Raw genomic sequence first — 26989 nt, forward strand, 5'->3', positions numbered from 1 at the left:
GTATGCCATAAAGAAAAGTATAGTCTTGATCATGTCAGGAACCTCGGCTATTTACGGAGTAATCCAATCATACAATGACCTTTCAGGACTGACAGGCTTTATTGGAAACAACTAGGTCTCTCTCCTAAACTCATGTCATTTAAGAACTAAAATCTGGAACCTGTCTTAAGCTATCGTGTATTAGAAACATTATCACATTTTGGCCATCTTCATAAAAAAATTCAGATCAAAAGCAAGCAGTGATACATCTTATAAGCTTCAAAGCTTTCATCTCTATCTTTTGTCAACAGGATTTTGTTCTATGCATATAACTCCAATAGTTTCATGTTTAATTTGCCAGGGGACAATTTATGATTCTGATATTAATTTGCTTATATCTATGGAAACTGTAATTCTATACTGATATAAATATTGTTTGAACCACAAACAGGAGTTCAGAGAAACAAAATAATTATTTCCCCCATAATGTAAGAATTAAGAAATGATGAGTGGTAATACTGCCACATATCCGTGGGTGTACTTACATGGCCTGTTCTGGTTCTGCGTGGTGTCCCGGGGGTCGCACGAGGGCGAAACCATTCTTAAGTTCTCCCGCTGCCACCCGACACGCCATCTCTGTCACACACCCAGCAGCCTTAAAGAAAGAATAACAGTGAGTAAAAGAGGACAGGCCTTGTTTTCACAAAGTTCATGTCAAAACTTGAAGAAGTTGATAATGAAAAATGGAACATTATAGCAAACACATATGCTATTTAATTATCAACTGAAGTACTCAAGCCAGGATTTGAAAAGGGCAGGGGGTGAGGTCAGAAAGGGCACTTCCTATGCGCATTGAATGAGCCTTAATGGGGCATTTGCAAGGGCCAATGTTCAATTCTGATTGTGTATGTGTTGTGTCAACTTTCAATACTAGCAGTTTGTTGTGAATATCTCAGCTATTATCTTGACTCAAGTAACAAAATTATGTTCATTTCTAAAAATTGTTGGAAATGAGCAGCAGGGTGCCCCAACCTGATATTCAGGCCAAGCTGGAACACAGACCTGCATAATATAGACCCTTTTTTCAGATTTTGAAAAAAAGTTAGACCCTTTTTTCAGATTTTGAAAAAAAGTAAGTTTTATTCCTAGTGTACTAAACATAATATGACCAGATTTTTACCAATTTTGTATCACCATTTCCCCCTGCATGGAACTTACCATTCTGGCAGCATTAGATGTGTAGAAGTCGTTCCATACAGTGTCTGAGTCCACCCCAACACCACCACAAGGCAACGCACAGAACCGCATCGGTAATGACTCTGAAACACATCATATAAGTAATATTTCAATCATATATTAATTTATAAAGTAGAATATGAGACAGAACTAATGAACTCTGCTATGATATAAGGGGTGAGAGTGATCTGGTGGTATACGTGTCTGCCCCTCTCATTGAAGAGGTTGTGGGTTCGATCCCAAACAGACGTACGTAATCATGGCCTCTGAATATGCACACAATTACTGGTTTCTACCGAGGAGACAAGACTTGAGCATCATTTTAAATGCCTGAACTTTCGTCCCAATCAAGCTTAAAATGGTTAGTGAAACTACATAATAACAATTCTTTTCTGGTCACTAGCCTTGAGACTTTATCTCTCCTATTTTTAAGCAACATAAAAACTTATTCCTAAAACAGACACAAACTATATCTAACCATAAAACAAAACATTCTCTATTCTAATGAATTTAATGAAAACCATATTTAACTATTTGAGCAAAATAAATCTCATTTTCTCCATAAACAGTGAGACATTTCTCTGGAAATAATAATGACAAACTTTCTTCCCCATTAAAATTCTAAATATGGTAAACCTTTTTACAGTCACAAAATAAAGTGATGTTCCCTCAATTAGAATGCCTAAAATATCCCAATCCTAGCTTTAACTGAAGAAAAAAACGTGATAAATGTTTCCGACTTTGAATATGACTGGCTCACACATCTTAATCAGCAGCTGGTGCTACATTTCTGAGACAAAAACCACTTAAGTGGGCTAAGTCACTACCATAAATGTCATTCCTTCCTCTTCTAAGATAGCAGATAGTTATATACATTTATGAAGCCTGACTTTATTGTTGATGCTTTATACACCCTTGTTACTGGAATGGGTGGAGAGGGGTTACTGGACAGGGATGAGAGGGGGTTACTGGCTCCGGTGGAGAGTGCCTCAGAGTGTTACTGGAAGCGGTCAAGAGGGGGTTACTGGACTCTCTGGTGTGGAGGCTACTGGACTGGTTGGCGAGGGGGTTACTGGACTGGGTGGAGAGGGGGCTACTGGCTCTGGTGGAGAAGGGGTTACTGGACTCTGTGGAAAGGGGGTTACTGGACTCGGTGGAGAGGGGGGTTACTGAACTCGGTGGAGAGGGGGCTGCTGGACTCAGTGGAGAGGGGGGTTACTGGAATCGGTGGAGAGGGGGTTACTGACTCTGGTGGAGAGGGGATTACTGGACTCTGTGGAAAGGGGGTTACTGGACACGGTGGAGAGGGGGCTGCTGGACTCAGTGGAGAGGGGGGATTACTGGGATTGGTGGAAAGAGGGATACTGGACACGGTGGGGAGGGTGTTACTGGACTCTGTGCTAAAGCTGTAATCCAGCCCTATTTGACTCTATTTACACACATGCTTTTTTATAGGTACAGCAGCATATTTCCCTTCCCTGGTTCTTAAATAATGCCTTACCTACCTGAACAATATATTATCATATTAAGTTTAGTATTATATTGCAGAATCATTTTTTGACAAAATCAATGAAAAACTTACCAAATATTTTAGGATCTAGCCGTGGTCTCCCAAGATGATTTGTAGCGAAAAATAATGTGTAAACTTCTGAATGACATGACTGAATTTCTTCCAATGACGCCTTGCGACATCGAAGTTCCTGTGAAAACAAAGGAAAAAACAAAATAAAACACCAAATAACATAGCCATTCACATGTTCAAGAAGGTTATGAATTAGTCTACAAACTTATTTATTTTACAATGATTGTGAACAAGTTATATATCAACAGTATATTAATCACTATCATTGGCACAATGTTATATGAGAGTGTGGTCTTGTGTTGTGGGGGAGGTAGCAGAGTACCCGCAGGAATCCCACTTGCCCAGCTTGGGATATCACAAATCTAAGTCTCATAGCCATTGTGCATTTAGTCTTTCTGATATTTTTAATAAGCCTTAGATATATGAGGGTTGTTCTGGTAATTTGAGGAATAACTAAGAAGAACAAGTGTTTGTAAATTGATACAATTTAAGGTAGATGACATCTACATTGATGATAAACTATATATGCATGCTTTATTAAGCTCTACATGTAGATTTCAGGTCTCCATGACAACACAGCTGTGTGTACCTGACCCTCGTATATAGTGCAAATTTCAGGTCTCCATGACAACACAGCTGTGTGTACCTGACCCTCGTATATAGTGCAAATTTCACGTCTCCATGACAACACAGCTGTGTGTACCTGACCCTCGTATATAGTGCAAATTTCAGGTCTCCATGACAACACAGCTGTGTGTACCTGACCCTCGTATATAGTGCAAAACTCAGGTCTCCATGACAACACAGCTGTGTGTACCTGACCCTCGTATATAGTGCAGATTTCAAGTCTCCATGACAACACAGCTGCGTGTACCTGACCCTCGTATATAGTGCAAATTTCAGGTCTCCATGACAACACAGCTGTGTGTACCTGACCCTCGTATATAGTGCAGATTTATGTTATTTATTTTAATAAATGTTTATGAAAGAAGTCTTCACAACAGCATATAGTGGATCACACAAATGCATGTCTGAAGACCTTTATTTAAGCGAGCATACCTGACATTTTGAGATCAAGTTTTTCTCCTTGAGTCGAGACCAGATGGCATGGATTCTACCCGCGTGTTCAGGATGTACGTTGTCCTGACCACATGTACACTGGTGTTTTTGCATCGACTGGTCGTACGCAATTGCTGGAATAACACACACCAGTCAACAGTCTTTTCCACATGAACAAATGGGATCATCAATAAACTGCTTTCATTAAATGCTTTCACATGAAGTATTAACAAGAAGAGACCCTAGATGTACAGTCTGCTTATAAATCCCATTAATTCGATACATTTTACAGCACCATGCCAAAAGTGAGTGAACTTTTTTGTGGGAGCTCATTATTTAAATAAAAAATAAGTAAGACTTAATGGAAATTATTTTTGTAAGAAAACTAAAGGGTGGCTTATATTTTAGTTTTGCTGCCTATCTTGATAAGCATATGTCAAATACAACAAGAGACAGTTAAAGAGTCAATGCATAATAATAGTGTATAAGTATTTTCAATCCTAGTCCCCATATTTATTTGACAGTGGCTATACTGATGATGTTATACTTGGGGCAAGAATAGCCGTTTATGATGTTAAAAAAGCTCTCGGTGTTTCTTGACTTATGGCAGGTTGCCTCATATTATTGGAAGATACACATATTGTCTGTGTAATATTTATTATCAATTAGTACTGGGTGCCTATACCTTGCCAAACATACTGTTCAAGTGCCTGAATATGCCAGTTTTTAATCAATCAATTTCATTTAACTAAACAGGAAGTTTCCTAAATTGACGCGTATGGTTCCCCTTTACGAAAAGAGAACCTGTGTGAGGCAGTGTACCTGTAGTGAACGTGTATTTTACAGGCCCCATATCCTGTGCAGGCGGAGGCATGGAGAAGGTGACGAGGGGGCTGGACTGGGTCCGTGTCAGAGGCTTATGGTGCTTTCTGTGGGGCTTGGTCACGGCAAGCAGGTGCTCGCTCTCCCGCCGCTGTAGCTTCTTTCTCACCTCAGCATCACCCTCATCCATCTTTGTCTCCTTTACAACGACAACCTCACTATCATCTGCCTCACGAGACTCCTTCATCTCCTGTAACAACAATAAGAGACTATTTCATCTCCTGTGGACATCAATAAGAGACTTGCAATTCCTGTAACATCAATAAGAGACTCTTTCATCTCAAGTAACAACAAAAGAGACTCTTATCTCCTGTAACACCTATAAGAGACTACTTCTCCTGTAACATCAATAAGACACTCTTTCGTTTCCAGTAAAATCAATAAGAGACTCTCACCTCCTGTAACAACAATAAGAGACTCTCATCTCCTGTAACAACAATAAGAGACTCTCATCACCTGTAACAACAATACGAGACTCTCATCTCCTGTAACAACAATAAGAGACTCTCATCTCCTGTAACAACAATAAGAGACTCTAATCTCCTTTAACAACAATAAGAGACTCTCATCTCCTGTAACATCAATAAGAGACTCTCATCTCCTGTAACAACAATAAGAGACTCTCATCTCCTGTAACAACAATAAGAGACTCTTTCATCTCATTCATTGGGACAGACATAATGATTGGTACCTGTGCTAGTTTGGCCTCTGTTTCCTCGTCCACATTTTCCATATGAGTCTTGCTGCTGGTGCGCTGGAGCACGGTCTGACGGATGTGCTGCTTCACCAAAAACTTGTCCTTCAGGATCTACAACAACAACATCACACTGCTTGTGAGATTGGTTCATATATAATATTGCTCGTGAGACTGGTTCATATATCACACTGCACCGGAGACTGGTTTATACATCATTATTCACTAAGGAATGTTGCATACATGATATTTTGCCATCATATTGCACTCAGAAATGGTTTATATCATATTAGAACTGAGACTAGTTCATACATCAAATTACAACTGAGACTGGTTCATACATCATATTACAACTGAGACTGGTTCATACATCATATTACAACTGAGACTGGTTCATACATCATATTCCTTGTGAGGCTGGTTCATACATTATAGTGCATGTAGGACTGGTTCAAACATCATATTGCTTGCGAGACTGGTTCATACATTATAGTGCATGTAAGACTGGTTTATACATAATATTGCTTGTGAGACTGGTTTATATATCATATTGCTTGTAAGACTGGTTCATACATCATATTGCATGTAAGACTGGTTCATACATTATAGTGCATGTAAGACTGGTTCATACTTCATATTGCATGTAAGACTGGTTCATACATTATACTGCTTGCGAGACTGGTTCATACATTTTAGTGCATGTAAGACTGGTTCATACATTATAGTGCATGTAAGACTGGTTCATACATCATATTGCTTGCGAGACTGGTTCATACATTTTAGTGCATGTAAGACTGGTTCATACATTTTAGTGCATGTAAGACTGGTTCATACATCATATTGCTTGCGAGACTGGTTCATACATTTTAGTGCATGTAAGACTGGTTCATACATTATAGTGCATGTAAGACTTGTTCATACATCATATTGCTTGCGAGACTGGTTCATACATCATATTGCTTGCGAGACCGGTTCATACATTATAGTGCATGTAAGACTGGTTCATACATTATAGTGCATGTAAGACTGGTTCATACATTATAGTGCATGTAAGACTGGTTCATACATTATAGTGCATGTAAGACTGGTTCATACATTATAGTGCATGTAAGACTGGTTCATACATTATAGTGCATGTAAGACTGGTTCATACATTATAGTGCATGTAAGACTGGTTCATACATTATAGTGCAATTAAGACTGGTTCATTCATTATAGTGCATGTGAGTCTGGTTCATACATAATTGTGCATGTGAGACTGGTTCAAACATTATATCATGTAAGACTGGTTCATACATCATATTGCATGTGAGACTGGCTCTTACACCACACTGCAAATTTGACTGACTCATGCACCACTCTGCATATATGTCTGGCTCATACAGAACACTTGATGTGAGAAATGTAGAGGTTACCTGCTCTGGGTCATGTTCAAGCCCGGGCCCAGTAACAGCACCCCTCTGCATCAGCAGGGTCTGGGGGATGAAAGGAAGGGGTGCTGACTGGGTGTGCCGTAACGGCCGGTGCCTGCAAAACACATGGTCATGGGTGATGCTGTTCTATCATAACAACTAGAGTATTGTGGCGCAAACTCAAAAACCTCCACTTCATGGCTATAACAATAACTTCGAGGCTTTAACAATACCTCCACACCAAGGCTTTAACAATACCTCAACTTCATGGCTATAAAAATACCTTTACACCAAGGCTATAATAATACCTCCACACCAATGCTATAAAAATACCTCTACACCAAGGCTATAATAATACCTCCACACCAAGGCTATAACAATACCTCCACACCAAGGCTATAACAATACCTCCACACCAAGGCTATAACAATACCTCCACACCAAGGCTATAACAATACCTCCACACCAAGGCTATAACAATACCTCCACACCAAGGCTATAACAATACCTCCACACCAAGGCTATAACAATACCTCCACACCAAGGCTATAATAATACCTCCACACCAAGGCTATAAAAATACCTCCACACCAAGGCTATAACAATACCTCCACACCAAGGCTATAACAATACCTCCACACCAAAGCTATAACAATACCTCTACACCAAGGCTATAATAATACCTCCACACCAAGGCTATAACAATACCTCCACACCAAGGCTATAATAATACCTCCACACCAAGGCTATAACAATACCTCCACACCAAGGCTATAATAATACCTCCACACCAAGGCTATAAAAATACCTCCACACCAAGGCTATAACAATACCTCCACACCAAGGCTATAACAATACCTCCACACCAAAGCTATAACAATACCTCTACACCAAGGCTATAACAATACCTCTACACCAAGGCTATAACAATTCCTCCACACCAAGGCTATAACAATACCTCCACACCAAAGCTATAACAATACCTCTACACCAAGGCTATAACAATACCTCTACACCAAGGCTATAACAATACCTCCACACCAAGGCTATAACAATACCTCTACATAAAGGCTATAACAATACCTCCACACCAAGGCTATAACAATACCTCTACATAAAGGCTATAACAATACCTCTACATAAAGGCTATAACAATACCTCCACATAAAGGCTATAACAATACCTCCACTTCTTTTCCTACTAAAAAAGGTAAGGAATATGTATACGCTTAGGTACTTACTTGTGTATTCTGGCTTGGTGAGTGTCAGAAGATGAGTGGGGGTTGGTGGGGGTTGGGTAGGGTCCGGCCAGGGGGGAGGGTTTGGTCCCAGTCGCCCGCCCGGTCTCCTCGATCGCCTTCAACATGTAGTTGCTCGACCGCCCTGTTGACTCTGATGGTGAAGGGTACTCTCCGTCCATCACTGGAAAATCATTTTAACATGCCCAATTAATGTTTTTTGTTCTTTTAGACAATTACTAAACAAGTGAACAATATTAAAAAGCAATGCATATGTCCACGGATTCCAGATATTCTAATGTTAAGCAAACTTGGTCTTTTCCAAGCTTTCTTACAAGACAGTTGTAATGTTAAAATCAAACCCACATTCAATACATTCTACCTGAAATAGGGGACTATTCATACAAATTGTTTCCATGTACTATCTTTTAAGAGTAAAATATAGAGCAACAAAGCCTACTTCTGTGTCATACCATATGGGTGTGGGTATCCAGGTATCCCAGGGCCAGCTGCTGGGAGCCCATGGGTGAGAGGGAGCCCGAGTCTGGCGGCAGACATTGCCCGCAGATCTGCCTCTGTGTAGTTAGGGTGGTTACTTGTCCCTCCCTGGGGTATACAATACAACATAGACATATAAGCATAAAAAAATAGAATCTGAGTTTAAAGAATACAAAGGTTTTAGTGCTACAATTTGTTTCAAAATCATATTATTTAAAGATTCATTCAGTTGTTGAAATTGACTGTATACAATGTATTTACACATAGGGCTTAGAATAGGCTTAGAGTATTTAGAGTGTGGGGAGGATAGCAAGAGAGACTATAAACATATATATCATGTATACATAGAGTGTTGGTAAGGATAACTTACGGCGCTGGGTGGGCGTCCCATAGAGATGTTGGGCATGGATGGTGAGGTGTACAGGTCAGGATTCGAGTAGCCCATGTTGTACAGTAACAACGGGTGAATGTGGGTCTCCTGGAATTCCCAAGTTGCACATCTCATATAACAGCAGTCACTATCTCATATACCCTTAGCCATTATCTCATATACCAGCAGTCACTATCTCATATACCAGCAGTCACTATCCCATATACCAGCAGTCACTATCTCATTTACCAGTAGTCGCTATCTCATATACCAGCATTCACTATCTCATATACCAGCAGTCACTATCTCATATACCAGTAGTCACTATCCCATATACCAGCAGTCACTATCTCATATACCAGCAGTCACTATCTCATATACCAGCAGTCACTATCTCATATACCAGCAGTCACTATCCCATATACCAGCAGTCACTATCTCATATACCAGCAGTCACTATCTCATATTCCAGCAGTCACTATCTCATATGCCAGCAGTCACTATCTCATATACCAGCAGTCACTATCCCATATACCAGCAGTCACTATCTCATATACCAGCAGTCACTATCTCATATACCCTAAGCCATTATCTCATATACCAGCAGTCACTATCTCATATACCAGCAGTCACTATCTCATATACCAGCAGTCACTTTCCCATATACCAGCAGTCACTATCTCATATATCCTCAGCCTTTATCTCATATAGCAGCAGTCACTATCTCATATTCCCTCAGCCATTATCTCATATACCAGCAGTCACTATCTCATATACTAGCAGACACAATCTCATATACTCTCAGCCATTATCTCATATACCAGCAGTCACTATCTCATATGCTAGCAATCACTATCTAATATACCAGCAGTCACTATCTCATATACCAGCAGTCACTATCTCATATACCCTTAGCCATTATCTCATATACCAGCAGTCACTATCTCATATACCAGCAATAACTATCTCATATACCAGCAAGCACTATCCCATATACCAGCAGTCACTATCTCATATACCAGCAGTCACTATCTCATATACCAGCAGTCACTATCTCATATACCAGCAGTCACTATCTCATATACCAGACTATCTCATAAATAAGATAACATCTATAATTCCTCAAATGAAATATACTATTCTCCATCTCCTCTGGAACTTTTACATGGAACAAAATAATTTTCACATCATATATCAATTATTCATTTTCCAAATGTTAAATAGATTTGTGAAAGGCCAAATCAGTCCTAAAATAACCCAAGATTAGCCCCCACAGAAAACCATGGATTTCACCTGCTCAGTATGATGATAGAACTATTGCAATAATAACATAAAGAGATTACACTTTTAACAGCTTGATTAAATTGGCCCTAACAATCAATTTGTGCGAAATCAAGTCAGAGAAAATTCCACTCTATAGTAGTGTTTCTATAAATATCTGTACTGGAATCTTTCTTTATCACTTGGAGAGAACATTTTTCTCTCATCTGCTGCTTGTTTACCTTCTTTAACAGAGGACGCATTTAGAAACTTGTTTCTATTTATGGAATAAATCAGAGTGGATTAGCAGAAGTGATATATCAATCCTACTCTCAACTAATTGAATCCTATTGTACAATTAAAAGGTCTATATTACAAAAATCCCTGGTGGTCAAAACAAGACTACAACAAACCTCAGCTATCTGGATATCCAGACTGAAGGCCAACACCCAATACACTTTCATGAAGAAATATAAACTACTATTTAAGACTAAATAAACAAATTAGGGACTACTTTACGAGGAGCTAGGATTTGTGGGTATCAGAAGGTAGGTAACCTTATAAAGCAACGTTTTTCTTAGGGGAAAATGATCACAATTTTTCCAATATATCATAACTACCATCACTCATCTTAAGTAATAACAAATAATATCTCAACATTGTAAGGTTTTGAAATGCCATCTACAAATGCCATGGTGCTATAATAGCCAGTCTCACATGGCGTGACAGTTCTTGTATGGTATTAGTTCTGATATATTTTGTTTTGTCATTAAAGAAACTTAGAGAAAATGTCAGGCGTCAAGTGAAATGCCAGGTTCCACGAAGTAAGATACATTTTTGCACTGTAAGTAATCAAAGTGGTCTATGGCATTGTCTATTGTTGGTAGGAAAAGGCAGGTATTTAATTACTCAAAGAAGTCCTAAGGCTCATCAATCTCCCCCAACCACCCCCACACACTGCCTGATTAGACAGAATAACATCTACAGTAATGAGGAATCCATTACAATCAAGCCTCTTTACAAGCGCAATACAACAAGGGAAAATAGCATGCATGGGTGTTTCCTCATGTGAGCGCTACTTTGTCCATTAACAGTTCTTGAACATATGTGATAAACAGCGCTATATTTAGAAACTGGCACTCCAGGATGGTGTGCACTTGTTTACTTCAATCTCTTTCTATAATTGGAAGGATCTAATACAAGGAAGACAGAAGTAAATTGTCAGACACTTGGGGAAACACATAAAACTCTGAGAAATGAGGTTTGAATGTCAGAGAGGTATCCAATTCTGAATGGTTCATAATTAGGAAGATTTAGTGCTTCCACACAACATCTGATATTTGCCATAGTTATTTCAACACCTCTTCTTCCAATTAGACACTGAGTTGTATTGTCATAAAGATGATTCAGTTTAGAATATCCATTTAAGACCAAAATAGGTAATAACTATTTTGCTATAATGAAATATTTCTAAAAGAAAGTATGGTTGGGGTACAGAATTTTCCTTCAGACTGGTTCCATTGGAGAGGGCATGGTGAATGGCGCTGGGCGGAGAGTACAACTTTACTCTATGGTAATTTAACTGGCTTACCTGTTCTTTGAGACTGGTTCTGTTAGAGAGGGCAGGGTGGACACTGCTGGGTGGGGAGTACAACTAATGTCAATAGTGTTTAGACTGGTTTACCTGTTCTTTGAGACTTGTTCCATTAGAGAGGGCAGGGTGGACACTGCTGGGTGGGGAGTACAACTAATGTCAATAGTGTTTAGACTGGTTTACCTGTTCTTTGAGACTGGTTCCATTAGAGAGGGCAGGGTGGACACTGCTGGGTGGGGAGTACAACTAATGTCAATAGTGTTTAGACTGGTTTACCTGTTCTTTGAGACTGGTTCCATTAGAGAGGGCAGGGTGGACACCGCTGGGTGGGGAGTACAACTAATGTCAATAGTGTTTAGACTGGTTTACCTGTTCTTTGAGACTTGTTCCATTAGAGAGGGCAGGGTGGACACCGCTGGGTGGGGAGTACAACTAATGTCAATAGTGTTTAGACTGGTTTACCTGTTCTTTGAGACTGGTTCCATTAGAGAGGGCAGGGTGGACACCGCTGGGTGGGGAGTACAACTAATGTCAATAGTGTTTAGACTGGTTTACCTGTTCTTTGAGACTTGTTCCATTAGAGAGGGCAGGGTGGACACCGCTGGGTGGGGAGTACAACTAATGTCAATAGTGTTTAGACTGGTTTACCTGTTCTTTGAGACTGGTTCCATTAGAGAGGGCAGGGTGGACACCGCTGGGTGGGGAGTACAACTAATGTCAATAGTGTTTAGACTGGTTTACCTGTTCTTTGAGACTGGTTCCATTAGAGAGGGCAGGGTGGACACCGCTGGGTGGGGAGTACAACTAATGTCAATAGTGTTTAGACTGGTTTACCTGTTCTTTGAGACTGGTTCCATTAGAGAGGGCAGGGTGGACACCGCTGGGTGGGGAGTACAACTAATGTCAATAGTGTTTAGACTGGTTTACCTGTTCTTTGAGACTGGTTCCATTAGAGAGGGCAGGGTGGACACTGCTGGGTGGGGAGTACAACTAATGTCAATAGTGTTTAGACTGGTTTACCTGTTCTTTGAGACTGGTTCCATTAGAGAGGGCAGGGTGGACACTGCTGGGTGGGGAGTACAACTAATGTCAATAGTGTTTAGACTGGTTTACCTGTTCTTTGAGACTGGTTCCATTAGAGAGGGCAGGGTGGACACTGCTGGGTGGGGAGTACAACTAATGTCAATACTGTTTAGACTGGTTTACCTGTTCTTTGAGACTGGTTCCATTAGAGAGGGCAGGGTGGACACTGCTGGGTGGGGAGTACAACTAATGTCAATACTGTTTAGACTGGTTTACCTGTTCTTTGAGACTGGTTCCATTAGAGAGGGCAGGGTGGACACCGCTGGGTGGGGAGTACAACTAATGTCAATAGTGTTTAGACTGGTTTACCTGTTCTTTGAGACTGGTTCCATTAGAGAGGGCAGGGTGGACACTGCTGGGTGGGGAGTACAACTAATGTCAATAGTGTTTAGACTGGTTTACCTGTTCTTTGAGACTGGTTCTGTTAGAGAGGGCAGGGTGGACACTGCTGGGTGGGGAGTACAACTAATGTCAATAGTGTTTAGACTGGTTTACCTGTTCTTTGAGACTGGTTCCATTAGAGAGGGCAGAGTGGACACTGCTGGGTGGGCAGTACAACTAATGTCAATAGTGTTTAGACTGGTTTACCTGTTCTTTGAGACTGGTTCCATTAGAGAGGGCAGAGTGGACACTGCTGGGTGGGCAGTACAACTAATGTCAATAGTGTTTAGACTGGTTTACCTGTTCTTTGAGACTTGTTCCATTAGAGAGGGCAGGGTGGACACTGCTGGGTGGGGAGTACAACTAATGTCAATAGTGTTTAGACTGGTTTACCTGTTCTTTGAGACTGGTTCTGTTAGAGAGGGCAGGGTGGACACCGCTGGGTGGGGAGTACAACTAATGTCAATAGTGTTTAGACTGGTTTACCTGTTCTTTGAGACTGGTTCTGTTAGAGAGGGCAGGGTGGACACCGCTGGGTGGGGAGTACAACTAATGTCAATAGTGTTTAGACTGGTTTACCTGTTCTTTGAGACTTGTTCCATTAGAGAGGGCAGGGTGGACACTGCTGGGTGGGGAGTACAACTAATGTCAATAGTGTTTAGACTGGTTTACCTGTTCTTTGAGACTGGTTCTGTTAGAGAGGGCAGGGTGGACACCGCTGGGTGGGGAGTACAACTAATGTCAATAGTGTTTAGACTGGTTTACCTGTTCTTTGAGACTGGTTCTGTTAGAGAGGGCAGAGTGGACACTGCTGGGTGGGGAGTACAACTAATGTCAATAGTGTTTAGACTGGTTTACCTGTTCTTTGAGACTGGTTCCATTAGAGAGGGCAGGGTGGACACCACTGGGTGGGGAATTGGGCCCAGAGTCTGAGTTGCTGCCACAGTCAACTGTAATATAAACACAGAGAATGCTAGTGTACACACACTAGAAAAGGGAGCGGTGTTCCCAGCACACACAAGCTGTATTGTGGACGAGGTTTATAATAATATCTAGTAACTGTAGAGACATTCCCCCACAGACACAAGTAGTACAGCAGACTTTACCAGATCAGGTTGTTTTCTGTTATTTAACATTCACCAAAATCCTGTGTGCAATGTTGAGTACAAAGCGTAAAAACTGTTATGCTTTATCATAGTCTTTCTAAAACCCTATTCACAGTCCCGAGCCATGAAGACATAAATGAGGCTTAAATTGGATCAGTTGCAAAAAGAACCACTTCAACAGGTATTTCAGGTACAGACAATAAATTGTATACTTATTTTGAGAATAGACAGAAATATATTTTGGGCCACAGAAATGCTAATTTTAATCTGATAAAATTATTGTTTTTGGTATAGATTCCATGACAACTAATCTATATCAAATCATGCTCAGTTTTTGTAGTTACATAACATCAATGCTGTTATTTCTACAACACACAACTCAAAGTACATGTACAGTAACTATTATTAGTAACAGAATGAACAAAACGCTATTACTGTTTACAATGCATTTAATGACAATAAAATGCATAATGAAAACAGACTACTACCAAATTTCACAATGGATAGCATTTATTCTCTCCAGATTATGATTAAATTATTGGCTGCTGTCTAGAAATTATTTTAATGGACTTGGAATAAATTGTTTCAGTTTGTTTTTACACTGTATTGTCTATTGGACAATGAATAAATTGTTCCAGTTTCATTTTTGCTCTGCGTTCTAGAGATCCTTTTAATGAGCTTGGAATAAATTGTCATAGTTTCATTTTTGCTCTGCAATCTAGAGATCATTTTTAAAAGACATGGCCTAAATTGTTCCAATTGCGTTTGTGCTCTGTGATCTAAAGATCATTGTCAATGGACTCAGCGCAAATTGTCCCAGTTTCGTTTTTACTCTGCGTTCTAGAGATCATGTTAATGGACTAGGAGTTAAGTTCCAGTTTTTATTGCTCTGCATTTTACAGATAATTTCAAGGGACTTGGAGAAAATTGTTCCAGTTTCGTTTTTGCTCTGTGTTCTAGAGATAATTTTAATGGACTCGGGGTAAATTGTTCCAGGTTCCTTTTTGCTCTGCGTTCTAGAGATCATTCTGATGGACTCGGAGTAAATTTTTCAAGTTTCGTTTGTGCTCTGTGTTCTACACTTAGTATTAGTTTTATACCCAATTATTATCAGTATTGTTCTCTTGTGTATCATCTATCATAGCAAGTTATCTACAGTAAAATTTGGTAGTTCTAGTAGCTAGACAGTCAGTTGCAAGAGTTCCATATCAGAGTTCTTGCTTCACAAAGTGCTTCATGAAGAAGCCGCACCGTGTCAAGGTTTGTGTACAGAACATGTATACCTTCATCTTCATTATTGATGTAATTTACAGTACATTGTTGTTGGCACATATTTGAGGACCAATGACAATCGAGGATTTACCCCATTTACTGTAGTTCCATATCACATAGAGTAGATTTGAGGGTGAGTACAAACATTTATTTTCGTAGAGATTATTTTGCTGTGATTTGGTACAGTCCTCTATTTTTCATAGATTGCTCTGCCCTCTTCGCATGCGACTACGTTTGTCGGTTTAGGGTCATTGTCTGGAGGCATTCGAAGCTTACATTATGAATTCAATTTTGAAATAGATGTGTATCAAATCGTATTGATAACTTTTCAGTGCACAATTTAAATATTTATGTGGCAATTTTTAATACAAATCTCATTTATGTGTCTTCCTGAAGTATGCTCCTGTACAACCAAACAAGCAAACTCAGTACCAAAAGGTGCAATCTTCTGTTGATCAATTTGAATAAACAAGAGCTGTCATAGGGCAGCACGCTCTACTGCTGCTGCTTTGTTCTATTTTTAGTTAACAGTGACATTGACCATTGGGGGCCAAACACAATCCCATGGAAGTCCTCCATAAACTCCTCCTACATCAACACATTATCTTGCTTTTTCCCTTAAATATTTGGAATCTGTATTTCCGTTAACTTTAAGTTAGCCTTGATCTTCAGACACCTTAGTAACCAGTATTCATGAACATGTGTGTTTTACCGTAAGGTGTACAATCAAATTTAGTTTGTAAGCATTAAGTACCAGCTACATTAGGTACGGACAAACTCACTCTTAACGCATGCTTCAAGTTCATGACTTTTACATGTTAGTTTTACTTGAAATCTAAAAATGTTTCTGATACTGATCCTATTGACTGTTCAGTCCCAAGATTACATTGATCCAAGCCTCTTAGACTCCCTGTTGCTTCTAATGCTTCCAGAGAGTCTAAGACAAATCAATGTAGTGAAACTCAACAGCCTCCAGTCGGAATTGAAAATATTGGAGAGAATCACTTATTTAAAACTTTTTTGTGTTAGATCAATACATTATTTTCTAAAATATTATGTTTAAATACATTGTTAAAAGCAATCTTCAACTAATAGTTTTCAAAACTTTATACCAAAATCATCCATTTGGTTTCCTACTGTAATGGCTGTGTGATTTCAAAGGGCATTAACCCATGACTGTATGGTCAAGAAATGATAACATACAAGATGGCCATGATGGCCTTAAATCGCTCACTTGAATAAAAGTTTTGAACCCTTGTTTCCATCAGAATGAATGAGTTTTTTGGTTTATTGCAATGCAACTAGGGATTAAACTATGATTGAGTATTGTCAAATGTAATGCTGCAGTAGTTAAGGTCATCAAAGCACAAAATTGATGTTTGTTTTTAAAACTGACAATTGTTCCTAATTACATTGCTGTAGCTTCAAAAATAAGAAAGTAGGTCAAAAGGGGTTGGGCCATTATATGAAACTCAATGACAAATATCAAAGGTCTGGGCCATGCCAGTTTTGACCCCAGGAGCATAATTTGAACAAACTTGGTAGAAGACCTATCTAAGTTTTTTTCTTCTTTTAGTTGCCATGACAACAAGAGTTCAACATGAAAATCATTTATTGGAACAATTTCGAAAGGGCACTATCAAAGGAACATCCCAGTGAAGTTTCATCCAAACTGGCCAGGCAGTTTAGGAAAAGATGTTGTTTGAAGCAATTGTTGACGGACGACCGACGGACGGATGCCGGACTGTGTGCGATGGGAAAAGCTCACCCTGAGCACTACATGCCTATGTGAGCTATTTAGGGCAATAATTGTGTCATGGAAGCCATGACTACATGAATCTAAAATAAATCTGCTTCTACTGACAGAACATGGTATATAACATAGTGTACAGTTGGACACAGACACGCCTAGAGAGAAAAATAAAATAAAAAAATATGCAAACCCTACATGTAGCGCTAATGTTCACCTTTTCGTCTTAATTCTAACCTTCCTAAACAAAAAATAATTATCATGTAATGTCTTACAAACTTAAATATAAAAGGAAATGAAACCAATAATTATGTTTAAAAGTTGGAAACAATTTTCATTGAAAACACCTTAAAATTGTACAAATATTTGCCTGTGGTGTTTATATCAGCAATGAGCAAGTTGTTGGGGGGTAAACAGTGAAAATGATTTGAATTCTTGACATTGTTCAGATTGTGGAGGGCCAACAGCTACAGGGGAAACAGACTTCGGTCATTAAACCACACGTTTTATAATATCATGAATGGCAGGAAGTATTGTAGAGAAAACATGTGTGATACTATACCCAGGTAAAACTATATAATAAATACCATAGCTCCTCAAATAATCATCATTGTATGTGTGAAACTTTTTTCTTTATCAACAAAAAGCATTAATTTCTTACATACTTAACTTTAATAGAATATACACTAATGAAAATACACAAATACCAACAAGAACTTTTTATCCGATTTGACACATGCAAGAACTAGAATTTCCAAGAAATTGGATGATTGTGGCACCATTCAAAAAAAGCTCCCATCGTTTGTCAAACCAAGAATATTTCTTATTTTAAAATTTATATTACTGGTTTGAATTTAGAAATTTGTCTTGTCTGATTGTTATACCCAAACAAGAAATAAGCCAACCATATGTCTATATATAAGCATCCTAACTCTGATGTTACTGGGGCAATTAATTTCATAATGGAACTACACCTGGAAAATGTAAACACTGTTACACTGTTTAATTACGATTTGCACAAGGTTCTACCACAACACCAAGAGTAACAACTATCTGTTGCTTTTTAAAGGTGAATGAAAATCATTGTTTTATTTAGATGGTATTATATGAGCAACTATGGTAATCAAATTTCAGCCTGTTTGAATTTTGTGGAGAAATCTGCAAAAGTACTGATTTATGTATGACTACTGCTGGTTTAATTTCCAAGCAAGCATTTAGAAACAGTTTACAATTCTTGTTTTTTATCAAAATATTTTTTCCTGAATTGTTTCCAATTTTGAAGTTTTGCTGCAATACCAAAGAATCTTAAACTCCTACTAGGGTTGAGCTGTGTGGACTTTCAGAGGTGAACAAAACTATATACCTTGACACCATGCTATAATAACTAGGTTGTATACTTGAATGCAAGTGAAATTCACACAAAAATTATGGTAAAAAGATACAACTTTATAAAACAACGAGCTTTGATGCTCTGCAAGAAAACAACGTCATTAAGCCATCAGTTTATTTGTCCGTCAAGTACCATTCAGGAAACAAATGTTGTTAAGTTAAGAACTGATTGAGGGTTACACCCAAACTATTCATTTAATGTTAAAGTAATGTGAAAATATACTTAATAATAGATTTATTGCACTGTTGAAAATAGTCTGCGGTATTTGTAAACCTCTATGTTAACCAATCAAATTCGCACTAGTGCATTAATTATACGATATTTATGCATAACATTTTTATGTTTAGTAACTCGGTATGATCAGAAAGGAGAAAGTTAAATACAGACATAGTCAGTAATTGTTTCCTCTCTTTTTATGCAATAGGTTTGGAATTTATATTGCTTCAAGTGAGAAAACAATGTCTCTCTTTTCGACTTTTCGTAGAGTGCAGGCTGAATGCAGATGTGAGTCAAGGTTTGTACTATGGCAACTTCTCATGACTAGTGCAATCATGTGTGTTTTTATTTCTTCAGTTAATTGTCCCTATTGGAGAGACACAAGTTTGTTTCCCCCTCAAAATTAAAACTCTTTAAGGTTAAATATATAATTGTGCTTACTAGTGGTGTCTGACGATTGCTTAGCGAAAAAAGAAAATGCTTGGTTTTGTCCTTGGTAATTAATTTGTTTAAAATCACATTGTTTTATGTATTATTTTGATTACAATAACATTAATGAGTGTGTCAATGTATTGGAGCATTTTCAGTACACATGTGAGATTTCTGCCAAAATTCCAGCAGACTGGATGTAAAGAAGTAGTACCACATTTCTGGCTTAGAATACATACTTGAGAGGGGGCCTTTTCGCTTAAAATATCCCTTTTCAAATCTCCTTGGAAGAATGGGACTTTGTGTGATGCGGGAACGCTCCGTTATCTTCTGTTTCAAAGCAGAGCGAACCTTTAAGTTTGGTTCAGACGCTGAAAATAAAACACAGGGTTAATATCATCAACAGCGGGCATACACAAACATAGTCACATGCATCATACACAACTTCAGGCTGCATGCATCATCGGAACCTGATCATCACTATGGTATTTAGATTACTCGACAAAAAATACCACAGGAAAATAGGCTAGCGAAACTAAATAAGTAACGTGCGATTCATATTCAGCCCTAGTACTGGGTATATCCATATTTCCTAATGTGACTGTCCCTGACGTCCAATCATACATCTGGATTTCACATCATCAGAATTTATAATAATAAGGTTTCTGCCATCGATTTGCCCTGGGTTTTCATCAGAACAATAAGTTATAAATAGAATTGGTACTGCATGTAACGTCCTACATGGTTCATCTAGTCACAACACACACAACACGCTACATCCTGTGATCTTGCAACAACATACACAACTTCACGCTACATCGTGTGATCTTGCAACAACATACACAACTTCAAGCTGCATCGTGTGATCTTGCAACAACACACACAACTTCACGCTACATCGTGTGATCTTGCAACAACACACACAACTTCACGCTACATCGTGTGATCTTGCAACAACATACACAACTTCAGGCTACATCGTGTGATCTTGCAACAACATACACAACTTCACGCTACATCGTGTGATCTTGCAATAACATACACAACTTCACGCTGCATCGTGTGATCTTGCAACAACACACACAACTTCACGCTACATCGTGTGATCTTGCAACAACACACACAACTTGACGCTACATCGTGTGATCTTGCAACAACACACACACTCTCACGCTACATCGTGTGATCTTGCAACTACACACACAACTTCACGGTACATTGTGTGATCTTGCAACAACACACACAACTTGATGCTACATCCTGTGATCTTGCAACAACACAACTTCACGCTACAATGTTTGATGATGCAACAACACACACAACTTCATGCTAATTGTGTGATCTTGCAACAACACACACTTTCACGCTACATTGTGTGATCTTGCACGAACACACAGCTTCACGCTACAATGTGTGATCTTACAACAACACACACAACTTCATGCTACATCGTGTGATCTTGCAACAGCACACACAACTTCACGCTACATCGTGTGATCTTGCAACAGCACACACTCTCACGCTACATCGTTAGATCTTGCAACAACACACACAACTTCACGTTACAATGTGTGATCTTGCAACAACACACACAACTTCACGCTACATTGTGTGATCTTGCAACCGTACACACAACTTCACGCTACATCGTGTGATCTTGCAACAGCACACACAACTTCACGCTACATTGTGTGATCTTGCAACAACACACACAACTTCACGCTGCAATGTGTGATCTTGCATCAGCACACACAACTTTAAGCTACATCGTGTGATCTTGCAACAGCACACACAACTTCACGCTACATCGTGTGATCTTGCAACAGCACACACAACTTCACGCTACATCGTGTGATCATGCAACAGCACACACAACTTCACACTACATCGTGTGATCTTGCAACAGCACACACAACTTCACGCTACATCGTGTGATGCTGCAACAGCACACACAACTTCACGTTAGATAGTGTGATCTTGCAACAACATACACAACTCACACTACATCATGCAATCTCATGATAAACTCTAACTTAGCACTGTACTTAATAACAACAGGCTTGCCAACAACTACTTTGAAGATATTAGCAAAGAAAACAATAACAATATTATTACATCTAATTATAGAGCAGCACAATGACATTCAAATAAATGAAGAATGGTTTATAAAAGTTTAAGTAGATCCAATCTTTACTGCCCTGACCAAAAGAGAAATCAATATTTTACTTAATATTGTAATACTTAATATGAACAAGCTGAAGAAGGTTTTGCTAAAAACAGAAGATTTAAGAATAGTTTCCAGGGAAACCATCATATCAGATAATGAAAAAAAGCATGGCAAAAAGTTTTCTGTATTTGTGTTACCAAGCTCATCCTTCATCATAGGCAACCATGGTAAGTTCGTCCGTTACCCTTCATACTTAGTTACACTTCATACATAGTTACACTTCATACATAGTTACACTTCATACATACTGTGGACAATTGACTGACGATATCGTGTTTTAATGAATATGCATGAGGCAGGGGAGACAACTCTTCTTCCAATGAATTTGCATGTTACAATACAATTAAATATTGTTTAACTAACAGTATAGAATCAGTAGCCTCGGCGACTGTGTAGTCTTGACTACTGCCAAATATTAATGTACTGAAAGGGCGGACCTGGTTCAATTCCAGCTTTTGCCAGAATACTTTTCAACTGGTAAGGATCTGGTACCCTGTGGAACCAATGATACTGCCTTATTAATTATTCATGAATACCAGATTTTCCAAGCCAAATTGCCCACGGTACACAATGGGGCATAGCAAAAAAAACAAGAGATGTTTGTCAAACATTATGCCCCCTGAGCGCCAAGTTGCCAGAAATATTTGGACAATTGAATGAAATATGCATGGACTGAAATGACAGCTGATTTGTCATTGGATGCATATGAGGCAGGTCATCTACTTATGATAACTTAAGAAGGCAAATAAATGCCCAACTAAAATAGTAACATAAAAGAAAATCATTTCTATACAAACATTTATACATCAATCCCAATCATCTGTGCATGCATTAAAAAAATATGGACAATCAGAAAACCTTTTTTCAGCTTACAGTCACACTGACCTTGACCTTTGACCCACTGACCTCAAAATCAATAGGGTTCATCTGCTGGTCATGACCAATAAGCCTACCTAGTATGAGGTCCCTGGGTCAAAGCGTTCTCAAGTTATTGATCGGAAACCGTTTTTCATGTTAAGGTCACACTGACCTTGACCTTTGACCCACTGACCTCAAAATCAATAGGGTTCATCTGCTGGTCATGACCAATACACCTACCAAGTATGAGGTCCCTGGGTCAAAGCGTTCTCAAGTTATTGATCGGAAACCGTTTTTCATGTAAAGGTCACACTGACCTTGACCTTTGACCCACTGACCTCAAAATCAATAGGGTTCATCTGCTGGTCATGACCAATAAGCCTACCTAGTATGAGGTCCCTGGGTCAAAGCGTTCTCAAGTTATTGATCGGAAACCGTTTTTCATGTTAAGGTCACACTGACCTTGACCTTTGACCTCAAAATCAATAGGGTTCATCTGCTGGTCATGACCAATACACGTACCAGGTATGAGGTTCCTGGGTCAAAGCGTTCTCAAGTTATTGATCGGAAACCGTTTTTCATGTAAAGGTCACACTGACCTTGACCTTTGACCCACTGACCTCAAAATCAATAGGGTTCATCTGCTGGTCATGACCAATAAGCCTACCTAGTATGAGGTCCCTGGGTCAAAGCGTTCTCAAGTTATTGATCGGAAACCGTTTTTCATGTTAAGGTCACACTGACCTTGACCTTTGACCCACTGACCTCAAAATCAATAGGGTTCATCTGCTGGTCATGACCAATACACCTACCAAGTATGAGGTTCCTGGGTCAAAGCGTTCTCAAGTTATTGATCGGAAACCGTTTTTCATGTAAAGGTCACACTGACCTTGACCTTTGACCCACTGACCTCAAAATCAATAGGGTTCATCTGCTGGTGATGACCAATACACATACCAAGTATGAGGTCCCTCGGTCAAAGCGTTCTCAAGTTATTGATCGGAAACCATTTGGTATTCCGACCGACCGACCGACAGACCGACCGACCGACCGACCGACCGACCGACATGTGCAAAACAATATACCCCACTTTTTTCAAAAGGGGGCATAAATATATCACAATTACTGGAAGGTCGTTTATACAAGGATGGAAGTTTGGGTGTAAATATTCAACTATGAATGTGTAAATAAAATTATTTCATTTGAAAAAAAATCCACCCCTAAAGTGCAAAGATAAAAAATACAATGATGTTAAAATCTCAATTATTCCTTTAGAAGTATATTTACAAATCAATAATAGTGGGTGACCTGCTAGCAGACAGATTTAATGGTAATTGGAAAGGTAAGTAATTAGCCCAGCAGTGCAACCGAAGCAATATTATAGGGCCTTTCATGACCAATTGGCCAATTTCATATTGGGCGGCCTGTATTTAACATTGATCAGCATCTGAGTGAAAGAACAATTCCAGGCAATCAATGATGATTAACCTATCAGAAAACCAATTAAAGTGTATGTGTGGGGGGAGGGAGACCCCCTGGATAGCAAGAATGGCCTAGTTAGTTGATACCGTCATACATGTACACAACTGGAGAAGGTCACCTTGCCATCAGCACCAGGATACCATAGTAACATTACAAGTACTCTAAGTAGTAAGATAAGAAGTACCATGTACTGGCAAAAACATGGACCTGACCATAACATGGAACTGACCATAACATGGAACTGACCATAACATGGACCTGACCATAACATGGACCTGACCATAACATGGACCTGATCATAACATGGACCTGACCATAACATGGAACTGACCATAACATGGACCTGACCATAACATGGACCTGACCATAACATGGACCTGACCATAACATGGACCTGACCATAACATGGACCTGACCATAACATGGACCTGCCAATAACATGGTTCTATAATGACAATAACATGGTACTGACAATAACATGGTACTGACAATAACATGTTACTGACAATAACCTGATAATGACAATAACATGGTACTGCCAATAACATGATACTGACAATAACATGGTACTGACAATAACATGGTTCTGACAATAACATGGTACTGACAATAACCTGATAATGACAATAACATGGTACTGCCAATAACATGATACTGACAATAACATGGTACTAACAATAACATGGTACTGCCAATAACCTGATACTACCAATAACATGGAACTGACAATAACATATAACTGACATTAACATGATACTGACAATAACATGGTACTGACAATAACATGGTACTGACAATAACATGGTTCTGCCAATAACATGGTTCTGACAATAACATGGTACTGACAATAACATGGTACTGACAATTACATGGTTCTGACAATAACATGATAATGACAATTACATGGTACTGACAATTACATGGTACTGACAATTACATGATAATGACAATTACATGGTTCTGACAATTACATGATAATGACAATTACATGGTACTGACAATAACATGGTACTGACAATAACATGGTTCTGACAATAACATGGTACTGACAATAACATGGTTCTGACAATAACATGGTACTGACAATAACATGATACTGGCAATAACATGGTTCTGACAATAACATGGTACTGACAATAACATGGTACTGACAATAATATGGTAATGACAATAACATGATACTGACAATAACATGGTAATGACAATAATATGGTAATGGCAATTACATGGTACTGACAATAATATGGTAATGGCAATAACATGGTAATGTAAATAACATGGTACTGACAATAACATAAAACAGACAATAATATTAAACTGACAATTACATGGTACTGACAATAACATGGTACAGACAATAACATAAAACAGACAATAACATGGTATTGACAATACTATTAAACTGACAATAATATTAAACTGACAATAATATTAAACTGACAATAACATGGTACTGGCAATAACATAAAACAGACAATAATATTAAACTGACAAGAATATTAAACTGACAATAACATGGTACTGACAATAACATGGTACAGACAATAACATGGTATTGACAATAATATGGTACAGACAATAACATGGTACTGACAATAACATGGTACTGACAATAACATGGTACTGACAATAACATGGTACAGACAATAACATGGTATTGACAATAATATGGTACAGACAATAACATGGTATTGACAATAACATGGTACTGACAATAACATGGTACTGACAATAACATGGTACAGACAATAACATGGTATTGACAATAATATGGTAATGACAATAACATGATACTGACAATAACATGGTAATGACAATTACATGGTACTGACAATAATATGGTACTGACAATAACATGGTAATGTAAATAACATGGTACTGACAATAACATGGTACTGACAATAACATAAAACTGACAATAATATTAAACTGACAATTACATGGTACTGACAATAACATGGTACAGACAATAACATAAAACAGACAATAACATGGTATTGACAATACTATTAAACTGACAATAATATTAAACTGACAATAATATTAAACTGACAATAACATGGTACTGGCAATAACATAAAACAGACAATAACATGGTATTGACAATAATATTAAACTGACAATAACATGGTACTGACAATAATATTAAACTGACAATAACATGGTACTGACAATAATATTAAACTGACAATAATATTAAACTGACAATAATATTAAACTGACAATAATATTAAAATGACAATAACATGGTACTGACAATAATATTAAACTGACAATAATATTAAACTGACAATAACATGGTACTGACAATAATATTAAACTGACAATAACATGGTACTGACAATAATATTAAACTGCCAATAACATGCTACAGACAATAACATGGTACTGACAATAATATTAAACTGACAATAACATGGTACTGACAATAATATTAAACTGACAATAATATTAAACTGACAATAACATGGTACTGACAATAATATTAAACTGACAATAATATTAAACTGACAAGAATATTAAACTGACAATAACATGGTACTGACAATAACATGGTACTGCCAATAACATGCTACTGACAATAACATGGTACTGCCAATAACATGCTACTGACAATAACATGGTACTGCCAATAACATGCTACTGACAATAACACGGTACTGCCAATAACATGCTACTGACAATAACATGGTACTGACAATAACATGGTACTGACAATAACATGGTTCTGACCATAAAATCTTGTATTTGCAATTACATGTTTAACTGACAATAACATTATATACAGACAATAACACCATGTTCTGATATTAACATCTTGAACAGGCAATAACATCATGTACTGATAATAACATATTCAACTGGCAGTTACATTATGCACTGGGAATAATGTTGTACAATATTTATCTGTTCATATAAAGACACGTAATTGTGATTTTGAATGAAAGTTTTATCATAATGATCTACATGTTGACAGTGTAAATGTAGCCCA

General features: G+C 38.3%; 1 protein-coding gene across 9 annotated transcripts in view; it reads right to left on the minus strand.

Moving 5' to 3' along the window:
* LOC128238326 (histone deacetylase 4-like) overlaps positions 1-26989 on the minus strand; it is a 77820-nt gene that overhangs the window by 9685 nt on the left and 41146 nt on the right. For 8 of the 9 annotated variants that reach the window (XM_052954151.1, XM_052954160.1, XM_052954170.1 and 5 more), the window contains 12 exons: positions 19670-19801; positions 14126-14217; positions 8950-9057; positions 8555-8687; positions 8085-8265; positions 6848-6959; positions 5430-5546; positions 4679-4928; positions 3857-3990; positions 2798-2915; positions 1198-1298; positions 525-634 (listed from right to left, as the gene is read on the minus strand). In XM_052954151.1, coding sequence (XP_052810111.1) covers positions 525-634; positions 1198-1298; positions 2798-2915; positions 3857-3990; positions 4679-4928; positions 5430-5546; positions 6848-6959; positions 8085-8265; positions 8555-8687; positions 8950-9057; positions 14126-14217; positions 19670-19801 — 1588 coding nt within the window. The remainder of the gene's footprint in view (positions 1-524; positions 635-1197; positions 1299-2797; positions 2916-3856; positions 3991-4678; positions 4929-5429; positions 5547-6847; positions 6960-8084; positions 8266-8554; positions 8688-8949; positions 9058-14125; positions 14218-19669; positions 19802-26989) is intronic. The other variant, XM_052954206.1, reaches the window with a different exon arrangement.

Source organism: Mya arenaria, chromosome 1, assembly GCF_026914265.1.
Source record: "Mya arenaria isolate MELC-2E11 chromosome 1, ASM2691426v1".
NCBI lineage: Eukaryota > Metazoa > Mollusca > Bivalvia > Myida > Myidae > Mya > Mya arenaria.